This window comes from Conger conger, chromosome 10 (genome assembly GCF_963514075.1).
Source record: "Conger conger chromosome 10, fConCon1.1, whole genome shotgun sequence".
NCBI lineage: Eukaryota > Metazoa > Chordata > Actinopteri > Anguilliformes > Congridae > Conger > Conger conger.
In genome coordinates, this window is record NC_083769.1 from 4,788,809 (window position 1) to 4,801,193 (window position 12,385).

Genomic DNA, 12,385 nt, shown 5'->3' on the forward strand with positions numbered 1-12,385 from the left:
GTTATTAAGCTTTTTTATACAGGGTAGGTTGGCTGGGTCTGCATGTCCCCCCAAGTAGCCTAACATGCATGTCTTGTCGGTCTTCCCACAAACAGAGAGGAGGGAAAGGGATTCTGTGTCATCTGTGTGAATAACTCTGCTAGCCAAAACATCATTGCAGAACTTCAGCCCCCTGTTTCTTTAGAAGCCTCAGGCCTTAGTGCCTCAGGTGAAACAACATGGGAAGTGTGTTAGACCATCATAAACCTGTCCAATGTCTGGATTCCCAGGTTGTTGATTTATACACAGTTAAAGCTCACCTGACAGTAGCTTCAACAATATCTAAGTAATTAAAAATGTACATTTGAGGATCATAAATCTCTTCTGAGGTGTTTTGCACTACCTCACCCAGACAGATAAGAGACAGCATTAACCGGTACCTTACCCAGACAGACAAGAGACAGCATTAACCGGTACCTCACCCAGACAGATAAGAGACAGCATTAACCGGTAACTTACCCAGTCAGATAAGAGACAGCGTTAACCGCTACCTCACCCAAACAGTAGCCAACTGCTACTTTTGCCCAGAAAGATCACAGGTAAGTTAGTTGGGAGACGGCTCACTCTTTGATGGTGATGGAGGTGGGGATCTCAGTCCAGAGTCGGGCGAATTTGACTGGCGTGACCAGCTCCTGGGGGTCGCGGTCCACATGCGTGTGCAGCATGAGATGGCAGAAGGAGGCACGCAGGTCGTAGGGAAGCATCTCATCCATCATGCACAGGAAGATCAGCTCCACGTCCAGCTGCTTGGAGATCTCGTCTATAGCCAGGTACTGCCGGTCCAGAGACATCCGAGCAAACAGCTTCAGCTGGTACCTGGAGAAGGGTTTAGTGTTCATCAGCCACGACCCGTCTGTACCGCACATTCTAATACAGGGGAACCTGTAGTAAGGATCAGGTACTCATACAGGTGTACTTGTAGTAAGGATCATTTACTCATGCAGATGTACTTGTAGTAAGGATCATTTACTCATGCAGGTGTACTTGTAGTAAGGATCATTTACTCATACAGGTGTACTTGTAGTGAGAATCAGGTACTCATGCAGGTGTACCTGTAGTACGTCAGCACGTTCTCATCGTGTGCATTGCCCTGCCGGGCCTCCTGTGCCAGCTGCCTGATGCTCTTCTCCTGCTTCTCGTTGGTCTTATCGGTCCAGACCAGCCACACTTCGTCTTCATCTGCAAACTCCTCCAGGTACACCGAGGGGTGTGGCATGTCCTTGGGAACCCGCCGTCTGCACAGGTCCACACGGCGACACACACACAGCACACACCCAACCATAAACCCTCATAAACCAGGACTCTGGGCGTGTGTGCGTTACGTGCGATTAAAGGTGTGTGGGTGTGTGTGTGTCTTAGAGGTTGCTCACTCTGTCTTGATGAGGATGTCCTGGTTCTTAGGCTCTAGCACACACTTGCAGATTAGCTCCTGGGTCACTGGGATGGCTACGTGATTGGACACACACAGATCTGACAGGTAATCCAGAAACCTGTCAAGAGGAGGAGGCAAATTCAGCACTCACCCAAAGCGACTGGAAATTACTTAAGAGTCAAAACGGGAGAATGCACATTTCCTCTTAGTGGAATTTCCATTATTAAAATAAAATAAATCTGTGGCCACAGGTGATCACAAAAGTTTTCACACTCCAAGTACCAGAGTTCCACTCAAAACTAAACTAATAGCTACTAGGAGCACAGCAACCTTTTTCTCTGGACAACCAACAAATTAATATTGTGCAACATATAAAACCAAATGTTTAACTTTTTTGGATTGTAGACGCTTGGTTTTTTGCATTCAGCATGCAAGTTCCTGTACATGGTGTGAATGTCACGCCTAGCCTGAGCTGTGGGAAACAGCATATAACAGAGCAAGTTAAGAACGCAGTTACAAAAACGCCTTTGTGAGAAGGCATCAAAAGTATGTTATTTAATATGAAAATTACAGATTGATTATTTTACACCAGTTTTTTTACACCAAACAGCATTGCCTTCCTCAGTAGATGTGAGTGAGTTGGGTGCTACCTGGGTTCTCGGTTCCTGCGCACCAGGCTGACAAAGGTCTCCACCTCCTTCTTGGTGATGTGCTTCTCCAGAAGCTTCCTGTTGTTGTGAAGGAGGGCAGTGATGGTGTCCTCCGCCAGGATGTCGTAGCCTATCTGGGACTGCATCAGCCCAAACTGCTTGGCTATATGCTCCTACGAGAGAATGAGTCACACTGGGCTTCATACGTTTAAAGAGGCATTCTCAGTTTTGGTGAATCTGGTGACTTCTCTGGTGACCGGTCTTTTCACAATCCAGAGTGCCATTTGAAACAACGCTATTACTAGGAGCACACGGAGTGCTTATTTTTCTTAGCAGTTAATCAAGCCACAGCGTATTTTGGAGAAAGAAGACTGCCTAGTGGCAACAATGCTTGCTCTATCGCGTTTGGCATGCTCCTGTGCTCACAGTTCCTGGGCACACAACATCATATTTGAATACTTGGCGGGATTGTCACACCCGACACCACCAGCGGACAATAGCATATACAGGTGAAATTTCAAAAAGTAGACACATTGAATCGATATTGCTACAAATATACCACCATGAGAAGGCATCATATATGGATTTGCACTTTTTGGTTCCTAGGCTGCCACTGTGAAAAGGCATCAAATATGGCTATTTCTTAAATGAGAATTGCCAATGGCAGTTAAACTGCAGAAGCACTAAGCTCGCATGGCTCCACATTAAATATTCCCCATGGGTGAAGATGATTCCAACATAACCTCAGTAGGCATCCCATCATGCATCCATCAACAGATGCGCCCAAGGAGAGAAGTGCTTGATAAAGGTGCCAGGTGGGGGCCCTGTTCTTACAGTAACTCTACACTTGAGGGGTTCGGTTGAACTTGCTTGCAGTAATGTTGGTTTGGCCAATGCACCTGGTTTCCAGGGGTGGGGTGCCTGCTAGAGTAGTGTTTCTCAACTGCAGTTCTCAGGACCTACTTGCCAGAAGTTGTTTGTTGTGATTCACACCTGATTTAACTAATTAAGGGCATTTATGGTGGTTTGACTGGATTAGTCATAAAATGAGGTGTGCAAGTTCATGGTTACAACAAACGAACAGGTGGGCCCCCGAGGACTGGAGGTTGAGGAACAGTGTTGCAGTGTGGTGTGGCAGTGGCAGGTTTACCTGGTTCTTGCGGTAAGTCTACACTTGAGGGGTTCAGTTGTAACTGCAGTAGTGCTGGTTAGAGGAGGTTGAGGAACAGTGCAGGGGCAGGTTTACCTGGTTCTTGCGGTAAGTCTACACTTGAGGGGTTCAGTTGTAATTGCAGTAGTGTTGGTTAGAGGAGGTTGAGGAACAGTGTGGCAGGGGCAAGTTTACCTGGTTCTTGCGGTAAGTCTACACTTGAGGGGTTCAGTTGTAACTGCAGTAGTGTTGGTTAGAGGAGGTTGAGGAACAGTGCAGGGGCAGGTTTACCTGGTTCTTGCGGTAAGTCTACACTTGAGGGGTTCAGTTGTAATTGCAGTAGTGTTGGTTAGAGGAGGTTGAGGAACAGTGCAGGGGCAGGTTTACCTGGTTCTTGCGGTAAGTCTACACTTGAGGGGTTCAGTTGTAACTGCAGTAGTGTTGGTTAGAGGAGGTTGAGGAACAGTGCAGGGGCAGGTTTACCTGGTTCTTGCGGTAAGTCTACACTTGAGGGGTTCAGTTGTAATTGCAGTAGTGTTGGTTAGAGGAGGTTGAGGAACAGTGTGGCAGGGGCAGGTTTACCTGGTTCTTGCGGTAGTCCTCCTGGGAGTGGCGCAGTACGCGGTAGCACAGGCGGAACATGTACTGGTACGGGGCGTTCTTCTGGTCCGAGAGCTCCTCCAGCCGCAGCAATGGCCCCTCACTGCCCTTCTCCTGAAACGGGGCCTTCAGGATCCCAAACACCTGACGGGGAAGACAGTCATAGCACCAACAACACACCAGAGCTGGGTCAAATACGTAACTGCTTGGGATTCAAATACTTTTCTACGCTTTGCTGAGCTCATCTGGTGTATTGGAACCTAGGAAATCTCATGGTTGTCTCAATTGTCCCTGGCAAGATCAATCAAGAACAGAAAAGTTTTAAATACAAAGCAATTCTGTACTTGACCCAGGTATGCAAAGTACACACACACACAAATAACTGCACTTTTTTTTTCAACATAAAAGAGATGACAGTGAATTTGAATGCCTTTAGCTATATTGTTTAATGGCCATGTGATTTTTAAAGTTTTAGGAATGCTTCTTTTGCTTTTTCCTTACAATTCAAATAATTGCCATTGATACAACTTCTGTATATACTGGGGTTAGAGTTTTTGATTTCAAAGACAGTTTCTTTCAACATACTGTGTATTTTTTCTCATTTACTAATTTATTTTCATTATTAGTATTCATTATTAATTACCCTTATCAGTATAAGGCCTAGGCCTTGTTTCATGAAGCAGGACCACTGGATAACTGCAGTAAAACCCAGAACCTAAACCATCCCATGGCCTGAAGTAAAAATAATTGTTCCAGGTTTTACTCAGTGCAGGGAGGGTGGTTCTGGTCCGATGAACTGGGGGTTAGGCGGTAACTGCAGACCTGTTTGAGGATGTTCTGCTCTCGCATCAGTTTCTGGCGCTCCCGGTTGGGCTTGGTCATCATCACCTCTAGCACCGGCTGCCCGGTGTTGATCGTGTCTGCCACAAAGAACACCAGATCCTCCAGCAGCTTGATGGCAAACCTCGGAGAGGATGGAGAACAGGGAGAGGAGTGAGGTTTCTGAGCCAAAACACCAACACCCATTCACACACAGCCACACCAACACTGAATTGCACACAGACACTCCAACACCGAACTGCACACAGACACACCAACACCTACTCACATGCAGACACATAAACACTGAACTGCTCACAGACACACAAACACTGAATCTTTCATACCAACTCTGGTAGATATGAGTCAGTAGAAAGCAGATTCACAAGGCCTGCAAAGGCCTTGAACCAGACCCAGGTCTGCCTGAAACACAAGGCCTCACACACCATCAGGGCTATAGAGCTGCATACCTCCTGTCGTTCTGGCTGATGAAGCCTTCATTGAACTTGTCCACCACGGTACTCAACATGGCGCTGGCGTCATTGGCAAAGTCCAGGTCCCGAATCTCCATCACAGGCACGGAGACGATGGCAAAGGCCTCCTTGTCCTCTTTGGTAGGGCAGGTGCCCAACTGAAAACCAAAGGGGATTCATGGAGAGAGAACCAGGACCAACATTTACTGTATAAGACACTTATTATAATGTCAGGATAATAAATAATATTAATAAAATAATATGCATGTTTAAATATAATTTGTATCATATCTGTGAGACATAACCATTGATGGGTGTGTGTGTTTTTAATGAAATTCAGATGGGGCGGGATGAGGCAATATCACTGGCAGTTGTGCCAACTGGGTGCGCATAATACACCTGCCTATATATCTGCTGGGGAGGGGTACTTGGGGTGTACCGTAAGCCTGATTATCGAGGGGGGGGGGGTGTTTGGGACTAACCATGAGCCTGATGGGCCTCTCCTCATCAATATCAATGGGTACGTTGGTGCTCTGGATCCAGGTGTTGGTGCACAAGTGGCGGAGGCGTACATATGAGTTTCTGTGGAAGGTTAATGCCGTTAATCAATTCAATCAATCAATCAATTCAGTTAATCAGCTAATCAATCTAACTTGGCTCCTTAATCAGTTCAAGTCCTTAATCCATTAACCAATCAAGCCCCCCCCCCCCCCCAATGAGCCAACCAATCCAGTTATATCAGTTAACCAAGCTCTCAATATAACCTAGCTCTACATCAAATAACCAACCAAGCTCTATAAATCCACTTCCATAATCAACCCATTTCCCTATCAATGAACTCAGCTCTCTAAATCTCATTGGACACCTCCTGTTTATTGCAATGTATTCTACCAGCAAGAAAAGCATGTACTAGAACCCAATGATAGGCTGAAGTCTTATTTTGCAAAGGCATTCTGTAATGTTGCATTACTGCATTGAAATTAAATCATACCTGTTCCCTCCCATTATCCTGGTATTTCATCCACTAATCTCTAACATAATCTGGATTACGAGCATCATGGCACGATTAAAGATAAGGGGAAGGTTAAATAGTAATATGTTTCCGTCATGAAAAATGACTGACACTTAATCGGGACAGTACCTGGGAACAAAGGAATCAGTCTTTTGCAGGGTGGTGGGGTCGAGCTCGAACAGCGAGGCGATGTCGTTCCCGTGAGGAACAGCCACCAGCTTGTACTTCACCCGCTCACCAAGATTCCACTTATTGTTACGCCCATTGTCCGGCTGAGGAGGGCAGGGTCAGTATGAATGCTCTTACATCGCAGTACTGTCCCTTAAAAAAACTGCAGTTGCTCCAACTATTAAAAATAACTTTCTACTCACAACAGCTGGCACTTCAACGTTGTCCCCTTTGTAACCAGGGTTTTCCTAAGAAAATGAAAAAACAAGAAAACAATCAAAATACTCTATATATTGATAAAAGCTATACTAGGCAACCAAGAATAATTCCCATTTCTCTGCTCTTATAACTCCAATTTGAAATATCATGAGAAATATCACATATGACAAAGCAAGAAAATAAACACATCTATTTATATTCTTTTGGCTCTGAACGCATTGGATTGGAATTGAAATAATCAATAGTGAGGTTAAAGTACAGACCATCAGTTTTAATTTGAGATTATTTACTATCTAGTTTTTTTTTTGTTTTTTTTTGAGGCTTTTGATTGCCTTGAAAGCCAGAATAACATAAATTGTACCATTGTCCGAATACTTACAGACTGCACAGCATGTAAAAGCTAATGCACAAAAAAGACATGTTCCATCAAAACAGAAATATTTCCATTCCAGTGCTCGGAGTGCTTTAAGAAGTAATGAGTATAAGATGTCACAGTGACTCAATGTAACAGGTGAGGCTGTGCTGTAGATTTCAGCATTTATTTGGGTCATGGAGGGCTGCAGAATTTTGAGGTTATTTTTTCCCATCAATGCATTACATTAACCATAATTATGGTTTCCGAATATTGCATGGTAGCTCATTAGTTATAAGAAAACAAATACCCGAGGCCAGTCAAACTCGGCCCGTGTGTATGCGGGTTTTCATTCCAACCAAATGATGCTGCTTTCACTGATTCTCCATCGTAAAATCAATGTTTATTGTACGTCGCTCTGGAGAAGAGCGTCTGACAAATGGATGTAACATAATGTAATTCCAATGACTCATTCACCCCATTACACCCCATAATGTAACCCCATTGCATTAATACAAAGTCCATTACAAACTAATAACACATTATAACTTTTTTAACATTATCTGCAAACCTACAACCCCAATTAACCAAAAAAATAGAACTAAGTACATAGTCAAGATCTGAGGCTAGAGTAAAAACCAGCATACACATTGCCCTCCCTAGGCAGTGTTGAATACGTAGTCCGGAGAAGACACAGGGATAGGGGATGGGGGCTCATTTTGATGTTAGGTGCTGCGCAGTCGACCTACCTCAGCGGCCAGGTAGTGGCCGGTTGCCAGATGTTTGAAGCGGTACAGACTGTTCCAGTGTCCCGCTCCTCCTCTACAGGGGTCGTGATGCACCACCTGCCCCAAAAAACCAGTTACCACAACTTCACTAGCACAAAAGACCACCCGATCGACAGAGTGCTCATCTGGGTGATGCACACCCCATTACATTAATACACCAACATCTGGGTGATGCACACCCCATTACATTAATACACCAGGATGGTCAGAGAGCTAGTCACTAATTTGTTAGCCTTCACCAACCTTGTCCCTGCCCAAACCTTTCACACAAACAAACACAGACATACACACACAGCTTCACAGCCATACAACATACACACCAATTTGTACAAAATGAAAATATAGCTGCTGAGTCTGAGAGACTGACCTCTACTTCCCAGAGAGCGTTGGAGCTGGTGGCTGAAGTGGCAGACTGCCGCAGGGTGGTTCTGAGGAAGACATGCAGCTTGGCCTTGTACTCATCGCAAGTCAGAAACTTCTCCTGCTCGGCATGGAACAGTCTGACCACATCCCCCTGAGGGAACGCACCATCGTCATCATTCATCATCCTCATCCTGATCATTGGCCTTATCAACACTATTCTCACCATCACCACAATCACCATCATCATCACCATCACTAACATCACCATCATAATCACCATCACTATCATTATCACCATCATCACCATCATAATCATTATCACCATCACTATCATCATCACCATCACCATCACTGTCATAATCACCATCACTATCATCACCATCATAATGACCATCACTATCATCACCATCATAATCACCATCACTATCATCATCATCATCACCATCATCATCACCATCACTATCATCACCATCATAATCACCATCACTATCATCATCATCATCACCATCACCATCACTGTCATCATCACCATCACTATCATCACCATCATAATCACCATCACTATCATTATCACCATCACTATCATCATCATCATCATCACCATCAGCATCACTATCATCATCACCATCACCATCGCAATCATCATCACCATCATAATCGCCATCACTATCATCACCACCATCACTATCATTATCACCATCACTATTCCCTTGTATACAGTCCCCAGCTTGAGGACATAACATAATTATACGTGTTCAATAACAGAAATCCGTGACATCATGAAGAATACAAATACAACACATCCCAAAAAAATTATATTTATTCAGGAGTATTTCACCAGAAATAGGGGTGCTGATAATGGGGATTGATTGCACCTACCCCCTTCAGCACTTCCTCTGTGTGGTCACTGAACATCATGAACAGGTTGATCTTCCAGCTGGTGTTGCTATTCACAGAATTCACCTGCAGGGGGAGACAGATGTAGCCGATGGCCGTAACAATGCACTGGATTCATGGATCATTCATGAGGTGATCCATCTTAGAGAACAGGCTTTGTTCCCAGTGATGCTCTGACACATCGAGTGGAAGTACAAAGAGAGACATTAATATTTCACGGTGTTTCTAACAGGCCATTTACACAGACGCTTAAGCACCTGTTCTATCGCCAACGGCCTCAGACAGACAAGACTAGTCCTCTTATACAAATATTGGGCTTTTGTTTAAACATCATAGAGCTGTCTTTTTTTCAATTTGGCTGGAATTGGTGGAATATTATTAAATTATTATTATTACAAACACAAACAAACACATAAATAAGCTTACTTAACTGCTCAACAAACTAACATGCAAATCAGGCTGGTTAGTGCCTCACCTCCATTACTGTTAGTCCATTACGGTATAGTTTAGAATCAATTTTTAGTGAGTTATCAGATGGTGTAGTCACCACATTGTATGATATTATCTCCCAGTAATCCTGTGAATAACTGCGCTCAGATACGGCAATCAGTCCATGAGAATGTGAGAATTTAGCCAGCACACAGCACTGTACTGTATGTCTTATAATTGGGACGCATAACCAATGAACCACAACCTCATTTACCAGGCAAGGAATTGATTCATTCATATGCATACAGTGGTATACTGGTTAGCAGTGACAAAAGTCACACTGAAAATGCATGTACCAGAATGAAAGATTACTTGCATGCATATACCGTACATGGTTCAGAAATCGAACCTCTTCTGGACTACATTTTGCTTGCCTTCATCACTATCTTCTAAAGCATGATGTTTTAACAGTAACTTAGCTAACTATCTTACTTCTTGTGGGCTATTCATTCAGTAGCTACCAACATAGTTAGGTACATCATGAAAACATTGGTTTATAAAAGTAAAGCTAAAGGTAATGGATAACATCTGCTGCAAAGTAAACTACTAGCCTGCTAGGCAGATGAAATGTTCTGTGATCTTCTATGTGGCATTCATCAACAGCAAATGCCGCTGTTACACTTTTTAGTAACAATTTTAGCTTATTACTTCAAGTTAAGTCTACCATTTATCCATTAAAAACTTAGCTTCATAGCTACGACCAACATCAGACTGATCCTAAATCCTGTCTCTTTCTCAGTGAAGGTCCAATCACTGCTTTGCAATCTGTGAGCCTCCATAACCTCGGTCCAATTTGCCACCCATCACATTCAAATGAATTGTAATTACAGAGATAAGCAAAGAAATTAATATTATTCAATATGGCCCGGGGGGGCTTGCAATAGTGACACAAGATTCCCTGACCATGTGAAAGGCGTTGTGGCTTTTCCTTTTCCCATTACTGTAGATTACTATAGCTCACCTCGATTACTGTAACTCCCCTCCATTACACTCACCTCCTTGCAGCCAGGGTGGTCAGACAATTCATAGTTGCTGGCATGGAGGGGCTGGCCTGCATTCACAGGATTCATAATCACTTTATCTCCCACCACCACCTGCAGCAAAACATGAGCAGACCCTGAGCAAGCTGTACCTGCTGAAAAACTGTACCTACTGAAAAACCACACCTACTGAAAAACCGTACCACCACACTTTCAGCAAACCACAGACTCTTTCAAATCGCTTATTTTTTCCATGCTTCCATCACATCCTTTTTTAGGTCCTCGCTCCTCCCATCGGAGGAGGCAAGGAAAGGAATCGAAGTAAGAACACAAGGAAGGAGGAAACGAGGAAACGTCTGTTTGGGAAATGGATGTCCTTTCTCGCTTCTAGCTCCTTTAAGGAGCATTTAACGTTTGGAATGCCCTTAAAGATGGCGGACCTTGAGTGACTTTTGGGTCAGTTGAGGAACGAGGAGACAGAGAAGGATAAAATAAGCGACTGGAATGAGCGTACCTGCTACCTAACACACACTGGGCACACCACACCACCCACACCCTATAGCCTTTATTGACAAATTATTTTTCTTATTATTCTTTGTTTAATAACATATTATACAGGGGGGTGCTGTATAATTCCTGCTGGAATGTATGAACTAAATGTATTAAAACAACTTCAGACAGATTTTGCATGTTGTCATAGAATCATACTGTATACTGTACAAAATGGAGAGAAAGTGGCTTTTGCAGAAGAATTTACAGTCGCTGTGTCCAATGTGCTGTGGGTGCCGTAGCAGGCCCACACACACATTCCTAGAGCCTGATGTCTGCACAGCTTTCAGGGGTGACAGTGGCTTCTCTGTACTTGCCTCAACATTTTGTTTTGTTGCCAGAGGCCGGACTGTCGTGAGAAGAACACTGAAATCTAGACTTCCTTCGCTTCTAAAGGCATATTCCTTTAATGAAAAATTTGAATTGAACTGAACTTAGATGAGGAGGTATGTGCGTTAAACAGTACAGTCAAACAGCTTAATTTTAAACAATGGCCTTTTAAATTAATTAGAAAATGCCTTTTAAAGGTAATGAAATGCTTTCACAGCCTTCTCATACAGTGTCTCGTGCAGGTATGCAAGTATACATACAGTATGTGTGAGTGTGTGTGTGTGTGCACCATGCAGGTGTGCCTGCTTGCGCGTGCACAACTGCATACATACGTGTGAGCCAGACCTGGGTCAAATACGTAATTGGTTTGGAATTCAAATACTTTTCTATGCTCTACTTAGCCGGTCTGATGGACCTCTCCAAACCCCGCCTTCTGGCCCTCTTGGCTCACCCAAGGCAAGATCAATCGACCACAGAAAAGTATTTGAACGCAGAACAACGGCGTATTTGCCCCAGGTCCAGTGTGAGCGTGAAGCTACAGGAGGTGCGCGGGTCTTACGTTGTCTCCGTTGGCGCGCAGCTTCCAGAAGGGCTGGATGATGAGCCAGGAGCCCTCGTTCCCCGTGCCGTCCAGAGTGACCCGCATGGCGTTCTTCTCCAGGAGAGCTGGCAGACGCTTGTTCACGGTCAGGTACTTATTACTCTTCATGTGCAGGAGCTAGCAGGACACACACACACACACACACACACACGTACACAGAGACACAAGCACCCCCGTTATGCATCGATGGGTATGTTTGGGTGGCGGGTTGGCACAGAGTTGTGCAGTGATTTGTAGGGTTGGGTGTAGGGTTGGGTAGAGAGTTGGGTGGATGCTTGGGTGTAGGGTTGGGTGTAGGGTTGGGTAGAGAGTTGGGTGGAGGCTTGGGTGTAGGGCTGGGTGTAGGGTTGGGTGGTGGGTTGGCACAGAGATGCGCAGTGATTTGTAGGGTTGGGTGGAGGGTTGGTTGGAGAGTTGGGTGTAGGGTTGGGTGGAGAGTTGGGTGGAGGGCTGGGTAGAGAGATGGGTGGATGATTGGGTGGAGGGTTGGGTGGAGAGATGGTAATGCTCCTGTGTCTATAGATGGTTTCTTCA

At 44.5% G+C, this 12,385-nt stretch overlaps 1 protein-coding gene across 2 annotated transcripts in view; it reads right to left on the reverse strand.

Moving 5' to 3' along the window:
• The window catches only part of itpr3 (inositol 1,4,5-trisphosphate receptor, type 3), a 77,309-nt gene that overhangs the window by 43,222 nt on the left and 21,702 nt on the right, over positions 1–12,385 (reverse strand). For both annotated transcript variants that reach the window (XM_061259231.1, XM_061259230.1), the window contains exons 5-19: positions 11,810–11,968; positions 10,387–10,485; positions 8,885–8,968; positions 8,010–8,156; positions 7,604–7,699; positions 6,487–6,531; positions 6,245–6,387; positions 5,586–5,685; positions 5,101–5,261; positions 4,634–4,775; positions 3,794–3,955; positions 2,062–2,234; positions 1,410–1,529; positions 1,092–1,274; positions 604–855 (exon numbers count right to left, since the gene is read on the reverse strand). In XM_061259231.1, coding sequence (XP_061115215.1) covers positions 604–855; positions 1,092–1,274; positions 1,410–1,529; positions 2,062–2,234; positions 3,794–3,955; positions 4,634–4,775; positions 5,101–5,261; positions 5,586–5,685; positions 6,245–6,387; positions 6,487–6,531; positions 7,604–7,699; positions 8,010–8,156; positions 8,885–8,968; positions 10,387–10,485; positions 11,810–11,968 — 2,066 coding nt within the window. The remainder of the gene's footprint in view (positions 1–603; positions 856–1,091; positions 1,275–1,409; positions 1,530–2,061; positions 2,235–3,793; positions 3,956–4,633; positions 4,776–5,100; positions 5,262–5,585; positions 5,686–6,244; positions 6,388–6,486; positions 6,532–7,603; positions 7,700–8,009; positions 8,157–8,884; positions 8,969–10,386; positions 10,486–11,809; positions 11,969–12,385) is intronic.